Source organism: Haliotis rufescens, unplaced genomic scaffold (assembly GCF_023055435.1).
Source record: "Haliotis rufescens isolate VD_foot unplaced genomic scaffold, xgHalRufe1.0.p SCAF_1, whole genome shotgun sequence".
Lineage (NCBI taxonomy): Eukaryota > Metazoa > Mollusca > Gastropoda > Lepetellida > Haliotidae > Haliotis > Haliotis rufescens.
This window is the reverse complement of record NW_025963779.1, coordinates 58,475,740-58,492,841: the sequence shown is the minus strand read 5'-3', so window position 1 is coordinate 58,492,841 and position 17,102 is coordinate 58,475,740. Positions and strand designations below refer to the sequence as shown.

General features: G+C 39.3%; 1 protein-coding gene across 4 annotated transcripts in view; it reads left to right on the top strand.

Moving 5' to 3' along the window:
- LOC124131500 (kin of IRRE-like protein 2) overlaps window positions 1-17,102 on the top strand; it is a 270,098-nt gene that overhangs the window by 237,952 nt on the left and 15,044 nt on the right. For all 4 annotated transcript variants that reach the window (XM_046494791.2, XM_046494790.2, XM_046494792.2 and 1 more), the window contains exons 3-5: window positions 11,826-11,950; window positions 15,983-16,202; window positions 16,367-16,390. In XM_046494791.2, coding sequence (XP_046350747.2) covers window positions 11,826-11,950; window positions 15,983-16,202; window positions 16,367-16,390 — 369 coding nt within the window. The remainder of the gene's footprint in view (window positions 1-11,825; window positions 11,951-15,982; window positions 16,203-16,366; window positions 16,391-17,102) is intronic.

Here is a 17,102-nt window from a genome sequence, read left to right as displayed (position 1 = left end):
GTCTACTCAAATGTACGCAAATGTTTCCACAGCCTGACTTACTGGTAAAGACAACTAGTTCATTGATTTAATCAAGGCCATGTTCAAGCACTTATTTTAGCAATTGCTATAGATGCTCTCTGCAAGCCAATGGCAATACTTTCATTAAAGTCATCCCGAGTCTCATTACGTGTAAGAATGGCCAGGGGTTGTGGACATCCAAAATGTCCCTTAGGGTCAAGGATTCACACCAGTCAAGGTAATCAAGGAAACTGTCAAAGAAGGGACAACTCTGGTCAAGAATGGACATTGTTGAGTAAATAATGATTAGCTGATCGTGATGAATATCCTCTGTGGAGAAGTGTCGGAAATAAGAGTCAAAGTGACCCCTCTGGGACTGAAAGTGACCCAGAAATTAAGACACGGCCAAAGCCTTTCCTTCGGTGAGATGGTCAGAGAAATTATCCTGTGATTAATGTTTGAAGTTCAACAAAGCTGAATCAAAGCAGATGGACAACAGAAACTAATGAAGTTATAATTGGTCTTTTCCCTGCTGTTCTGTTATTTCATCTTTGAAGATAAACCTATCTTCAGGCATCTTCACAGAAGACTTGAGGACCTTGTGAAGGCCATGGAAAACGGATATTCATGTGCACATTGTGTGTGAAGACATGATTGTGTGGTGCATGCAAAAATTAGAGTAGGGGTGTGTTTAAAAAATGATTAAACACACAATGCAGTCTGCAAAGTAGAGATCAGACAAAAACTCCTCAAGACTCAAAAACTTAGTTCTTGAGGGTTGGTGGAGTAGACTAAAAAATAATTTGCTTGTCACAGCAAAAATCTGGGTTGGATTCTTAACATGGGCACTGGAGCTCAAATCTGGTGGGAACCACTATGATATCAGTGGTATATTGCTCATGAAAAATATACAAAATCATTTACTCACACAACTTTTAAAAAGAATAATGTTCATCTTGCACTCTTATGCATCCAAGATTATTGCACTTATATAGCTGTGTGCATGCACATGAGTGTGCATGTGTGACTGCTTGTACTAGTCCGGACTGATGCCAATTTTATAGTGCTAGCACTGAGATACCATGCCACAGTTTAACATGAATACCCCACTCAGACACAGTATACTGACCCTGAGCCGACCAGTCCTTGTTTTAGCCCCTTAATGCCAAGAGCCAGGCAGGGTAACAACAAGTACTATCTTTTAATGTCTCCTGGTATGATGCAGCCGGGCATCAAACTCTGAAACTTCCTCTCTCCAGGTGGATGAGTAAGAGTGAATATTATCCTACCCTATTTTTTATCCTGGGGATGAAATTCTCTAATGTCTGGATGATTCTCCATCATGAATTTGATCATGTGTTTAATCCTATCCTATACTATACTCTAGAGTAAAACTTCCCCTGGGATAATATATATAGGAAGGATATAATCCTTGCTTACAGATGCTCTATCACTACACCATGGAGGTGGTCCTCAAATACATATTCAAAATAAGATGACCTTACTGAATGTTGAATAAATTACATTCACATCCTTGGAATAACAACACATTAAATCATCCAATTTAATCAGACAACATTCATTGCTCTGTATTAACGTAACATGACACCAATGGCTGTCCATTGTCCAAGATCACTCAATCCATCAGCGGAGCAACTAGCCATCTTGGACCTTTGACCAGTCCATAGAGAGGTAATTTGAGGAGGATGGACACAGGAGAATCAGTGTGGTCCAGGGAATGGTATCTACCTGTATTTGCCTACTCATCCATCTCGGTCAGTCAACAGACAAATGATACTTTAAATACTGAAATTGATTTGCATTCAAACATCAGCTGTACCTGAACTTAACAACTGCTACGCTGTGGGATTCTATTCAGTTCCTACAAAGGGACTACTGGGAGTAGTTTAATGCTTGGGGAAGCTCATTCCTCATTGTTGCTGTTTCAACAACCATTGTATGTCAAAATCCGATAACTTAATTATTAACCACCACCTGTGTGTCTGGATTTTTTTTTTAGAGAATACTATTGTGATAATCCTGATTACCTTGAATTGCAATGTACTTAATAATATCACACATTCAGGTGTACCTTCATATGCCATTCATATTTTCTCATCCCTACACTCAGAAGAAAATTAAAAAGTATTTTCAAAATTGATAAAGCCAAAAGAGAATTAGTTTGCAAATATAACTGAATCAATTTCTGTCTTAATTCCAATATTAGCAAACTGGTTCACGATTTGAATCTTGACATCAAGTGTTTTGAATTTTGATCATTTTCCCAAAGTGGAGAGAACACAAGATGGAAGACAATGAAGTTATTGTCAGAGTTACTTCCTTTCCATTAAATAAAGTGATGAATTTGGTATGAAATCGGAGTTCAGTTGACATGCAAACAAATATATAATGCATCCTGTTGTGAAAGTCATTCAGTTTTGGGCTTGCATGTAACATGTTTTATTCAAAGAGTCAAAAGAAAAAACATCAAGAAAACTTGAACAACCCTGCAAATAATATGATTTTTTAAAATTACTTTTGATTGACATATCCTCTTGTTGTTTGCTCACAAATTACATAGATTTACAGTTGTCAACTCAATGTTATTTGCTTACACAGTAATATTTTCCATTTTAAAAAGGATGGTTGGGCTCTAAAGTCAATACAACATGCAATCTAGCCATTGTGATGTCTCTGGTTTGACCTCTCAAATTTCTGCACATCCGGAGCCAATGGCTCCATGGCTCCATATGCTCCTACACCAGTGTTAGAACTCTTCAATAAAGAGGGAGATAATGGACCAGATTCCCTAGAACGACAAACTCCCATTTTTTGTTAAGGTAAAAAATGTGTAAATTGGCTAGTGATGACTGTTAACATGTAAAGATCAATGAGTGGGTTGACCAGCCAGGGCCATTCTCGAACAATCAATGTTGCCCGCGCTCGGTGTCAAGCTCCAAGTCGGGAAGAGGAAAGCATCTCTAACTTTGTCAATGCCAAGCAAAAAAACTAATGCCATTTTACAAGAGAAAATCAATGTAACATTGGAATTATTACCAAGATCACGTTTCTTGAAATCATAATGTGCTTAATGGATTTTGAGTGATCAAAAAATAAATTGTGATCAAATTGAGAGATGAAGTTATCTGAAAAAATATAAATTTAAAGTACCACTGTGTTTGGGACATGCAAAAGAGAAGCAATTATTTGAAATGATGAAGCTGGGGAACATTAAAGGAAAATTTCAAATAGCTGGACAAGAACTCAAATATTAAACTAAGCTGATTGAATTCCAACTTTGTGTCTAGACCAGTTGGCAAAAGGACATAATCGATACTGGACATCAACTGGAGTGCTGTGATTCAGATAATCTGATAGCCGGCAGGAAGCCAGTCAAACAGAACACACTTGTCTTCAACCCAAGCAACAATTGAGTATACTTGTGCCTCATCCTCCTTGCATTGTGTTAGATACCTTACTCAGCAACACAGGCATCTTCAGCCACAATGTACTTACAGTCGAGTCTGAGATGGCTCACAGTCCATAATAGCTAGCACCAGAGGGCCACAAGGAAGGGTAGATATTCAGTCAGTGATTCTGTTAATCCAGACAGTAGGTTCCCTGTAAAATGACCTGGATTAATAAATGTCTGGATTAATGAATGTTTGGATTAACATATCATGGATATGGAGTAATACCCATATATGGTATGGTGCAGACAAACCAAGAACATAATCGGGGTGAAACGTGATTTGAAGCCATGATCATAGGTTTATGGTGTGCAAAGGGATGAAACTGCACATCCGTCCTGCCATCAGTTGTCCTTGAAACAGATCTTAAAAAAAACAAAACTCGTAGCTGATGAATGTACACATGTAGTAGGTCAAGTTTCATTGTAGAGTGAGTGAGTGAATATTGTTGAGGTGGGGTGAAATGGGGTTTAACATCGCGTCCAAGATTATTGCACTTCTATAGCGATGTGCGTGCACAAGTGTGTGTGTGGTTGCTTGTACTTGTCCGGACTAATGCCGATTTAAAGTGCTAGCCCGATGAGATACCATGCTGCAGTTTAACATGAATACCCTACTCAGACACAGTATACTTACTCTGAGCCGACCAGCCCTTGTTTTAACCCCTTAATGCCGAGCGCCAGGCAGAGTAACAACAAGTACCATCTCTTAACGTCTTTTGGTATGATGCAGCTGGGGATCGGACCTCAGCTCTCTAGGCGGATGCTCTACCACTGGACCTCGGAGGCAGTCGAATAGTGTTGAGATGAAGAGGGAGTAACTATTCACTATAAATACTTACTAACATTTAAATACAGACTACAAAAAGCTTGTACAAAAAGCTTGGCTACCACAGTGTAAATCATGGTCACTATACACCAGAATAACTTTTTAATCTTTCCTGTGATAAAGGTCAACTTATGTAAAAGTTTTAGACTGATATGATTAAAAACATAAATGCCTGTAAGAGGTTCCACTATTCCTATCAATATAGCAATCACCAAGATCAAACAAATTGGAATGATATTAAAAACATAAATCAATACAAATCAAATATAACACAAAGTTCAACATTACATAATGTGAAGGACATACCAGAAGTGATGTCAACATCCTGATGCTTGTTCCAGCCTCTTAAGAAAAAAATTATACCGGGTACATGTATCACATAGACTTTTTATAGAATTTCTGCATAATGTGATAATTGACTGGTTTTACATCGTTCATTGTGAAGTATAAGTGAGGGAATATTTTCATGATGTTTTGCAATATTCCAGTAATATGCGTTTAAAAAATTGTATGCCTAATCTACAACTCAACTTCCCAAACATCATGTAAATATCATCTCTAAAACCATCGTCAGCACCATACCCGGGCTCGTGGGTTTCACCGAAGTGGTAAACGTCTGAGACCTGCATCACTTCTGGCTTTCCTCCCACATTAAGCTGACATGCCGTGATATAACTGGGATACTGTTAAAAGCGGCGTTAAACCCAACTCACTCACTCACTTACTCTAAACCATCATTGCCAGCATACTTGAATGTGGTTTGGACCTGCACTACATTTAACATTTAATTAAATACCAGTCCCAAACACATTGGCCACCTAAGTCAATGCCACAGAATAATCAGTCTTCATTATGCGGGAAAACAGATTCCATTGGGTGTAAAAGGCAGAATAGTGGTGAAAGTTATACGAATGGAAATTCAGTGAGGATGCCAAGTGTTTATGAAAGGGGTAAGCTTGTCCTTCTCTAGGCTAACATCTAGTCTCTGAAATGAACATATCATACAGAAAAAAACAGTTGTTCAGTTATCTTAATAAAAATTTAATAAAAGGGAGCCCAGTGACTCTCTTCATTTTCAGATACTGCAGTCACCTAGACTTGCAAAAACATTATAGACTTGTATGGGCTGTATTTGATATATATTTGTATCAGGGTCTGTAAGACAGACTAGACCTTCTCTACCAATAGCACCTGCATAAAAAAGTAAGTGTTTGTTGTCTGATGCTACACAGCAGTACGACAGTATTTCTGCCCTAAGATGGTGTCTTTGTACAATCGAGTCTTGACCAGACAGGTGCGGTCGGGTAGCCTAGTGGTTAAAGCGTTCGCTTGTCACGCCAAAGACCCGGGTTCGATTCTCGACATGGGTACAATGTGTGAAGCCCATTTCTGGTGTCCCCTACCGTGATATTGCTGGAATATTGCTAAAAGCGGCATAAGAACCATACTCACTCACTTGACCAGACCAACTCACTCACTCACTCACTAAATGTACATGTACGTCACTGGTACAGAATGTCAGGGATGATGACATTAATGTTGCAGATACTGATGTGTGAAACATGAATGCCTTCCATTTGCATTACCAACAAATACATTTCATGCCATAGGATTGATTCACATATTTAGTTAAAAAACATAACCCTTGCCACTAATATGACCATTTTGACTGGTTATCTGAATCGCAATATTTTCCTCAGACTTCAGAGCATCAATTTCATGTTCGACTGAGTATGTTAATTTTTTAGCATCTCAATTGTTTTCTGATTTGCTGAAGGGAAATATGACACTAAATGCATTTTATTTTGACCTGATCACTCAAGGATCAATAAAAACAGTTGTAAAACTCGTCAAATCATAAAAAAAATTTTATTAGCAAGACATGTCCATATGTTTCATTTTCCATTTAGAAGAACTTGATGCATTCATCCTGGAAAAAAGCATGTGCTCTTAATACCTTCCCTCTTGATAGACAATAAGACATTTCCATCAAAATCGTTGTCATATCATCTTTGAAATTGTTCAGCGAAAATCACTTCTTTAAGATGTCAATTCTGGTCATATTGCACTGTGAATGTTATGCCCTCTGGTGGAAGATTTGGCCAGCGTACGTCAATGATAATGAAAAATGTCGAGTGCAATACCAATACATGTAAGAAGTCTTGCACCATATTTCCTAAAATAGGTGCCAGCTCTCCAGAAGATGTTGGGGCTCCCATAGACGCAAGCCAAAGCCAAAAGGACGAATACAGCCTGTTTCTGTAATAGGTGTTCAATCTGGTGTAAAGTTAGTAAATGATCCCCTGTAAAAACCATACAATGAATGATCCCTGTCTTAACAACACCAGTGTATAAATACAGGATGAGTCTGTGATCTTCCAAAAATACAAGTCGGAGGCATCTTTTTGAGAAAATATAGTATCCTACATCAGAAATCCTTAACAACACAGAATCAAGTTTTATTCTCAGTTTCCTAAGTTCACCATTTAATATTCAGATACATGATGACATATTTTACAAGCCTGCGGTAGGTAGAGCCTTAATCAGGAAAACCGTAACAGATCCGATAAGCTATTTTTGTATATGAATATGGCTCCACAATTATGGAATTACTATAAATTTGTGGATTAAGTAACAACTGTTGATGGTTTTGGAGAGCTGTGTTGTCAGGAAACAGGCATATGGTGCGTGGGACCAACACGACAATTCCGAGATCTCGCCATCAGCACTGCTATTCTCATACATGCTCCAATCTCCTTGAAAACAATCATGAGAACTGGCTGCATGAAAATGGGCATTGTAAAACTGATGTGTGTGGGGTTGCAAGGAAAAATCAATCAAATTTAATGCTCAGGTTGAGATAGAGTCCAATTGCAGATTACAATGTGACAAAGACAGGCTCCCGTAACATGAAAATGTGACATACTACGCCATACCTTTCTTGGCCTGACAGGAACTTAATAGTATTGGTCCAAACCAATGACATGGCTGGGAAGTTTAGCGCTCCATTTTGCAACATTTTTCACTTTCTGAGAGCACTTCAGTTCAAATTTGATTTAAATATTTCAGTTCAAATCTGATTTACAATGTGAAATATTACTAAAACTGTCATGTTTTCTTATTCAATTACTTTTCAAGTTGGGAATGTCTCATTTGAAATCTGGGCTAAATCCATTGAGACACTCAAACTATATTAATTCCCCATCTGCATATTCCTGTTACTATAAAATTGTGGGGGAAAAGAAATAGAAAGTTGAAAATTGGAACTAATAGACAAACGTATCATGTTCCAAAGAAGTTAACAATAGCTTGATCTGCAATAATTTGATATGCTACCATTTATGTATGTTTCAGAATATAAATGTCAGACTTCAGCTCTGATTGACAAAGAACTTTCACAATCATTTCCTTTCATTTTATGCCACAACATAATTTGCAAAAGCAGAGTGTGAAGGCATGATGGAAAACCACTATCAAAGGCCATTATAAATTAATTATTAGATTTCATCCCTGCCAATGAAGCTACTAAACACTCACCTCAAGTCAGTTTATTGGGCCAAAGTAATTAAAATCGATCACAATGTGTGTTCTCTTCTTCCTGTACCAGGACGTTAGGGAAGCATAATGGTTAAAGTGTTAGCTCGTCATGCTGAAGACCTGAGTTCGATTCCCCAAATGTGTAAAATATGTGAGGCTCATTTCTGGTGTTCCCCGGCATGATCTTAGTGGTATACTACTAAAAGTGGTGTAAAACCATACTCATTCACTCACTAAGTCATTCTTTACTTGATGAAATACACCCAATACCTGTTTTTAATACTTAGGGGTCCGGCTTTCTCAAAAGGAAACACGATTTCAGGGGTTGAGTTGGGGGTTGGTCTGTATCCCTAAAAGCCTGTTACACATGGTAATCCTGTTAAACATTCATGGTGAATCATAGTCAATACACAGATTCCTTGAACCATTTCAAAATACACACGAACAATAAAATGCCTCTCATTTAATATTTCTGAAGAAATTTACCATCTCATCTTTTGTGACTTTTATAAGTCACAAAGAAGCTATGGGTTCTGGAGGACCGCCTCCGTGGTCTAGAGGTAGAGCATCCGCCCAGAGAGCAGAAGGTCCGGTGTTCGATCCCCGACTGCGTCATACCTGGAGACATTAAAAGATGGTACTTGTTTTTACCCTGTCTGGCGCTCGGCATTAAGGGGCTAAAACAAGGACTGGTCGACTCGGAGACAGTATACTGTGTCTGAGTGGGGTATTCATGTTATACTGCAGCATTGTATCTCAGTGTGCTAGCACTATAAATTGGCATCAGTCCGGACTAGTACAAGCAGCCACACACACACACACATGTGCATGCATGTCGTTATATAAGTGCAATAATCTTGGACACGACATTAAGCCTATGGGTTCTGGATATGGTGAAAACTGTTAAAGAACTGGATAGTAAGGAATTGCACAGTCAATGGTACAAGGATGAAAAAATAAGTTCCAGAGTATTTACTCCTCCTGGTTTAAAGGTAGAGCTGTATCACATGGTGCCAAATCTGTTAACGTGTGTCAGTCTAATTACAGAAATGAACCAGACTTTCCAATTAACCACCGGTTTGGGGCGTGGTTCAGGTTAATTGGCCAAATAGTTTGTGCAGCATTTTTGTCTTTTAACAAGCAGGTTATTCAAAACCCTTGTCATACAATTACAGAAATAACAGCAAACAGTCACAAGTGCAGGATGTGGCACATCTTTACACCCTGTAGGTGGAGTTTGGGTTAGAATAGGTCCCCATGTGTTGGTTGTACAAGGGTGGTCAGGCTCAGTGGCTTGCTTTATTGAATGTACTGCTGCTCAATATACCTTTCCCTGGTTTGACTGGTCCAGGCTTGAGTGAGTGAGTGAGTGAGTGAGTGAGTGAGTGAGTGAGTGAGTGAGTGAGTGAGTGAGTGAGTGAGTGAGCGATTGAGCGAGCTAGTGAGCAGGCTTAATACTGCTGTAAACTGTGATTCTGATATTCCTTCAACTGTATTTAACTTAAATCACTGTAAATGTCAGCTTTATATAATAAAAAGCCTGAAGGTTTCAGGTGTTAAATGTTAACCACTTTTTGAAACCCACAAACATGATTTTGGTGCTGACAAACCAAGAAACAATAATGGAAAACTTTTGACTCAAAACCATGACTATATAGGTTCCTGCATGGCTTCAGGATGCAGATCTGTAAAGCGACTTGTGCAGCCATAGATGGCTTCATGCCCCCTTGTCTGCATCAGACTAAATGGTTGTCATGACTTGATCAATAATCCACACAAATGGTGTATTATCATACACAATCAGCCAGTCACACTTGGAAACCACTTGATGCCTATTTAAGTCACCTCTTATGACAGGCATGATGTTCGGGGGACCTATTCTACCTCCGAATACCCTACCTTTATAACCTTTTTACAAATACAATGAAGAGAATGTTCCAAAGCTTCATGTATAAAATATGTCTGGTTTGGATGTAGACAAAGATAAATCCAAGATAGTAAAATGGTCTCATGCTCTCCATATATAGATCACAGACACACTTATTCTAATTTTGAAGATAAATGGAGGCTTGATGAACAGATTCCATCAGCCTTGGCTAAAACATCCCGCCAAGGTTAACGACTGAATGCTTGTCCTCCACATACCCTGGGATCCTTCACTTCAGAAGTGATGTCACCCTCACCTGTCCTGTATCATAGGCTAATTTCTTAATTACTCTCAATCGTATGTGCTTTCATTTTCAGCATCATGTAATTTGAATCTAGTGCAAAATGAAGCTTTAGTAAGCAATTGGTCCGGTTATTTATCCTAATGGAATGGCGATATTATAAACTAGATGATCAAGGATGAACGATCTCAAGACAGACCATGAACCACAGCAGAAAACTTAAAAATATGTTGGGTTGGACCAGTCTTTGGACTACCCCCCTTCATATTTACGTAGAAAAAATAGGACCAAGTCCTGCAAAGTCCTTTAAGAATCTTCTTTTCTGTCCAGGTTCAGTGAGTGAGTGAGTATGGTTTTATGCCGCTTTTCGCAATATTCCAGCAATATCACGGCGGGGGACACCAAAAATGGAATTCATACATTGTACCCATGTTGGGACTCAAACTTGGGTTTTCGGCGTAACGAGCGAACGCTTTAACCACTAGGCTACCCGACCGCCCCAAGTTCAGTCTGAAACTAACCCAGGGGAGAGTCCAAGGAGAATATGTTTACATTCCAAATCTCCATTCCCAGGACTTGTGAAGTGTGCCTTAATCAGTTGTGTCCGTGTAGTCGGAGAGATGAAAGACCATATGGCCACAGGTAGATGGATTACCTGTGTTTCCAACCTTTGATCTTTTCATCTTACAAGTAATGCTTCAGTAAGCTAATTATCCAACAATACTGCATGCACCAGATAAATTATTTGTGAATATATGGTCCTAGTGAGGGGAATGGCTATTGTAGTCCAACTTGAAATAATGTGTCGTAAATAATATCCCTTGAGACTTTCGTCAATCCTAATATTGATGGATTTCATACTTTGCTGGGAAATAATGGTGCATGATATTGATTCATCTGCACAAAAAAGGCCATTCTTTGCCCAATGTGTGCTCTGCATTTGTACAAGTTTTTCAATATTATAATTAATCCCCTCCATATTTCTACGCAAATGTTTCTCTGAGTACTCACTGTGTAGAAGGGATTGAAGTGTTTGCGTCAGAACAATACAGACAGATTACTTTGCACATATTGTGCATATTCGCAAGAAATATCAATTGGCTTCAAAAGAAATTTATGATGACAAACAAATGAAAAGTAATAACAATTTCATTAAAAATATGATCTATATGGTAAGAAAATCAACAGGGCTGTATGCTATTTCCCTGAGGCTTATGACATTCACAGAATAGCTTCCTGTACAGTGACTTGATCATACTGCAATGATCATATCCTCAAAAAAGTCATTATAAAAACATGCACAAAATCACACATTACTTACACATTATTTACATATTTATAACGCCCATCTGTTGATGCTTGGTAGAAATGTCATACCGCTGAACTGTATTTTCTTATTACTAAGTTGGTTTAAGATAATGGTCTTATTTCTCGACCACAATCCTCATCTACAGAGAGACCCGTGAAGATCCGGTGTAAAATAGGTCTTCAGCAACTGATGCTTGCCGTAAAAGGCGACTATGCTTGTTGTAAGATGCGACTAACGTGATCGGGGGGTCAGGCAGTGAAGGGATATTAATATGATTATCAATATGATATCTCTATTTAATAATCAAGAAAATAGTTATCTGAGCCATTTTATTTGGAACACATTTAGATTATCAAGGTTTCAGAGTACATTTAAGGGTTAGCAATTTCTATATCTAATCTGTTTAATTACATAAATTTCAAAACTTTGCAACATGGTTAACATGACAAAATTTCTAAGGAAAGTTTGGTTTGTTGGTAAACATGTTTGTTAAATATATTTTGTTTGTTGCAGTGTCTGCAGCTCGGCCTCTGCGCTACACCAACCCTAAGTATTTGGACACTCCTGAAAACATCACAGTTGAGAGTGGTCAGGAAGCTATCTTACCATGTGCTGTAGAAAATCTCGGACCAAAATTTGTGAGTCACCAGTCTCTACTACTGTCATCTCTTGTTTCTATTGGCTTAAAATCTGCTTTTAACAATAATACAATTGACATGAATTCAATATCATGACATGTTAGTGTTTGAGGATAATCTAATAGATGCCAGCCACAGATGTTTATTACCATTGAGGTGAAACCCATGAGCATGGGCATATGGTCTTGACTAACAAGGTTCTATTTCTGGATTCAAACTCATTGTTGTCGTATCCTGGCATAGGTAAGGAATGCAACTCTGTACATTGAATTGTGGCGCCATCGTCCACAGTGTCCCCTCATCTCCTGAGTACAAGCCCAGTGGTAGAACTTGCGTGAGATCTGATTCACGTGGTTCAGAACCCACTAACTTTAAAATAATTTATTGACCCAAATGACATGTAACTTATAAACAGAACTTTCATACTATTGAAATACTAATGTACTTTATCTATGTGCCCTATCCTGCTGCAGGTTATATTCAAAATGTAAATCCCTCCATGGATTCAGAATTTGAACTTGTGAACCCCTGCTGCAGGTTATATTCAAAATGTAAATCCCTCCATGGATTCAGAATTTGAACTTGTGAACCCCTGCTGCAGGTTATATTCAAAATGTAAATCCCTCCATGGATTCAGAATTTGAACTTGTGAACCCCTGCTGCAGGTTATATTCAAAATGTAAATCCCTCCATGGATTCAGAATTTGAACTTGTGAACCCCTGCTGCAGGTTATATTCAAAATGTAAATCCCTCCATGGATTCAGAATTTGAACTTGTGAACCCCTGCTGCAGGTTATATTCAAAATGTAAATCCCTCCATGGATTCAGAATTTGAACTTGTGAACCCCTGCTGCAGGTTATATTCAAAATGTAAATCCCTCCATGGATTCAGAATTTGAACTTGTGAACCCCTGCTGCAGGTTATATTCAAAATGTAAATCCCTCCATGGATTCAGAATTTGAACTTGTGAACCCCTGCTGCAGGTTATATTCAAAATGTAAATCCCTCCATGGATTCAGAATTTGAACTTGTGAACCCCTGCTGCAGGTTATATTCAAAATGTAAATCCCTCCATGGATTCAGAATTTGAACTTGTGAACCCCTGCTGCAGGTTATATTCAAAATGTAAATCCCTCCATGGATTCAGAATTTGAACTTGTGAACCCCTGCTGCAGGTTATATTCAAAATGTAAATCCCTCCATGGATTCAGAATTTGAACTTGTGAACCCCTGCTGCAGGTTATATTCAAAATGTAAATCCCTCCATGGATTCAGAATTTGAACTTGTGAACCCCTGCTGCAGGTTATATTCAAAATGTAAATCCCTCCATGGATTCAGAATTTGAACTTGTGAACCCCTGCTGCAGGTTATATTCAAAATGTAAATCCCTCCATGGATTCAGAATTTGAACTTGTGAACCCCTGCTGCAGGTTATATTCAAAATGTAAATCCCTCCATGGATTCAGAATTTGAACTTGTGAACCCCTGCTGCAGGTTATATTCAAAATGTGAATCCATCCATGAATAAAGAATTCAAATTTGTGAACCCCTGCTGCAGGTTATATTCAAAATGTGAATCCATCCATGTTAAATTGGTGAACCCCTGCTGCAGGTTATATTCAAAATGTGAATCCATCCATGAATAAAGAATTCAAATTTGTGAACCCCTGCTGCAGGTTATATTCAAAATGTGAATCCATCCATGTTAAATTGGTGAACCCCTGCTGCAGGTTATATTCAAAATGTGAATCCATCCATGAATGAAGAATTCAAATTTATGAACCCCTGCTGCAGGTTATATTCAAAATGTGAATCCATCCATGAATAAAGAATTCAAATTTGTGAACCCCTGCTGCAGGTTATATTCAAAATGTAATTTCATCCATGAATAAAGAATTCAAATTTGTGAACCCAAACCCACCCTTTTAAAAAACCTAGCACTACATCTGTAAGTCTGACAATATCTATCCCTGTCCTACAGGCATTAATTGTGACCATCATCATATGCCCGTTGTGGTTTCAGTCTCACAGGGGGCATGGGTGGCCCAGTTGTCTAAGGCACCGTGATTCGCCGTGATTCGCCGTGCAGAGTTGCATCCCTTGGGCACGCCAGAAACCTATGATTGTGGGTTCGAATCCCAGTTCTCCCCGATTATGATTCTAGGTTTGTCAGCACCATACAGTGCTCCTGGGTTTTCACCAAAGTGGTAAACGTCTGAGACCTGCATCACTTCGGGCTTTCCTCCAACATTAAGCTGACACGCCGTGATATAACTGGAATACTGTTAAAAGCGGCTTTAAACACAACTCACTCACTCACTCACTTCTGTCTCAGAAGTAGTAGTAAGTATCTAGCATCTGGTATTCTATCCTGGAATCACGTTGTGGTGTAGGGTATAACTGGCTTATCCTTGAGGGTTTCTCTTCATCTCTTCATACAAAATATGTGTGATAGCCAAACGATTACTTATGGATGGCTTAAACTGCATCAGTATGTCATATACCTACTAAATCTGGCTTAACACAATTCCTACTCATGGTTTTGTTTCTGGGACAGAATAGAGTTACTGGTAATGATTTGAAAATAACATTCAGTTTTGCATAAAGGCATGAGTAGATAAACATATGGCCATAGTACTATTTCATGTGGGCTATAAACCTGCAGTCTTTCCATTGCATTGCCTCACTTAACAAGTGTCATGTGGTGAAAGGGAGATAACTCCAAACAATCACTGAGCACATGTGGATGTGCAACAAACTTCCTGCTAAGGTTACATTTTTATTCTAATCCCAGTGAGGTGAGTGAGTGAGTATGTATGTTTTACCCCACTTTTAGCAATATTATGGCAGGAGACACAAGAAAAGGGCTTCACATTTTTACCCATGTGGGGAACGAACCAAGGCCTTCTGTGTGATGAGCGAGCGCTTTAACTTCTAGGCTGCACAGTTTGTAGGTTTGGGACAGAAAAATATATTCTACATACATGTATATTCCAAGAAAAGTACAAAACTGTATGTTAAGAAATAATTATGTTGCGCCAGTGCATAGTGTATTTCATCAATCCCAGCTTGTATATATTCTACCCTGATCCACTGCTTTCCTCAATAATGCAGGTCCACGGAGTGTCTATGTCATGATTATTATACCACTGGAGCTTTGAAAGTGCTGATTGTCACTGATTGCATGGAGATGTTGTCATACCGATAGTACTGAATATATCCATGTGTATGTATCATTTTCAGCCAGGTTTTAAATGAATATGAATATCATGAGCACACATGTAAAATAAATGTAAACAATTGCATCTTAAAAATGGGTGGGTGGGAGGGTGGTTTAGTGAGTGAGTGGTTGAGTGAGTGAGTTGTTGAATGGTTGAGTGAGTGGTTGAGTTGGTGGGTTAATGGGTGAGTGTTTGACTGAGTGAGTTGTTGAATGGTTGAATGGTTGAGTGAGTGGTTGAGTGAATGGGTGAGTGTTTGACTGAGTGAGTGGTTGTTTGAGTGGGTGGATGGGTTTTGGGTGGGTGGGTGGGTGGGTGAGTGAGTGAGTGAGTGAGTGAGTGAGTGAGTGAGTGAGTGAGTGAGTGAGTGAGTGAGTGAGCGGTTGAGTGGTTAACTGAGTGATTTGTTGAATGGTTGAGTGAGTGTTTGAGTGGTTGAGTGGTTGTTTGAGTGGGTGGGTGAGAGTGAGTGGGTGAGTGAGTGGGTGAGTGAGTGAGTGAGTGAGTGAGTGAGTGAGTGAGTGAGTGAGTGAGTGAGTGAGATGTCTTATTTAATCACCCACTGACAGGACATGCTGTTGCTTGTACGTGAGTGAGTGAGTGAGTGGGTGAGTGAGTGAGTGAGTGAGTGAGTGAGTGAGTGAGTGAGTGAGTGAGTGAGTGAGTGAGTGAGTGAGTGAGTGAGTGAGATGTCTTATTTAATCACCCACTGACAGGACATGCTGTTGCTTGTACGTTATCATGTTTATATATCCCTTTCCAAATCTCCCCAGCATAGTAACCAACTGTTAACTGCTTCCACTTGCAGGTTATATGGAAGAAAGTGACTCAGCTCCATCCAATCACAATTGGAGAATACCTGTATGCTCCTGACAGTCGATATTTCCTTAAAAGGAGATCCACACAGATCGCAAATCCTGAGTGGGACCTACATATCCGTGATGTTCAACCAGTCCATGCTGGCGTATATGAATGTCAGATCAGTGCTAAGGAAGACATTGTACGCTACATAACATTGCACGTAATAGGTAAGGTATTTTCTCTCATCATAACATGGATGTGTTAACAGTAGAATCTTTCTTGAAATGAACACAGTAAAAAGTGGTTGGAATACATCAAATTTAACCTTTGAATTCTTTCATTTGTGTTTTTTTGTGCATTTAACCTTTTTTCAATTATTTTTTTTCTGCAGACACAGGCAAAAAACAAAAGCCAGGTAAGACTTGTCCAGATGAATGTTTCTATTTTCACTTTCTTTTGGTGTCAGAACCAACATGTCATGTGTCATGGAATCATGTCAAACAGTTTCAGTTTGCATTGTGATTTGGTTTGTAATGGTCCTCCAGGTGTAATGGTCCTCTAGATGTAATTGTCTAGGTCTAATTGTCAAGGTGGTTCATCAGGTGATTGGTCAAGGTGGTTCATCAGGTGAGGGGTCAAGGTGGTTCATCAGGTGAGAGGTCAAGGTGGTTCATCAGGTGAGAGGTTAAGGTGGTTCATCAGGTGAGGGGTCAAGGTGGTTAATCAGGTGAGGGGTCAAGGTGGTTTATCAGGTGAGGGGTCAAGGTGGTTCATCAGGTGAGGGGTCAAGGTGGTTCATCAGGTGAGGGGTCAAGGTGGTTCATCAGGTGAGGGGTCAAGGTGGTTTATCAGGTGAGGGGTCAAGGTGGTTCATCAGGTGAGGGGTCAAGGTGGTTCATCAGGTGAGAGGTCAAGGTGGTTCATCAGGTGGTACTGTCAGGTGAGGTGGTTCTTTGGGTAAGGTTGTACATTCAGGTGAAATTGTCCTTCAGGGGAGATGGTTGTTCAGGTGTGGTGGTTCTTTGGGTAAGGTTGTACATTCAGGTGAAATTGTCCTTCAGGGGAGATGGTTGTTCAGGTGTGGTGGTTCTTTGGGTAAGGTTGTACATTCAGGTGAAATTGTCCTT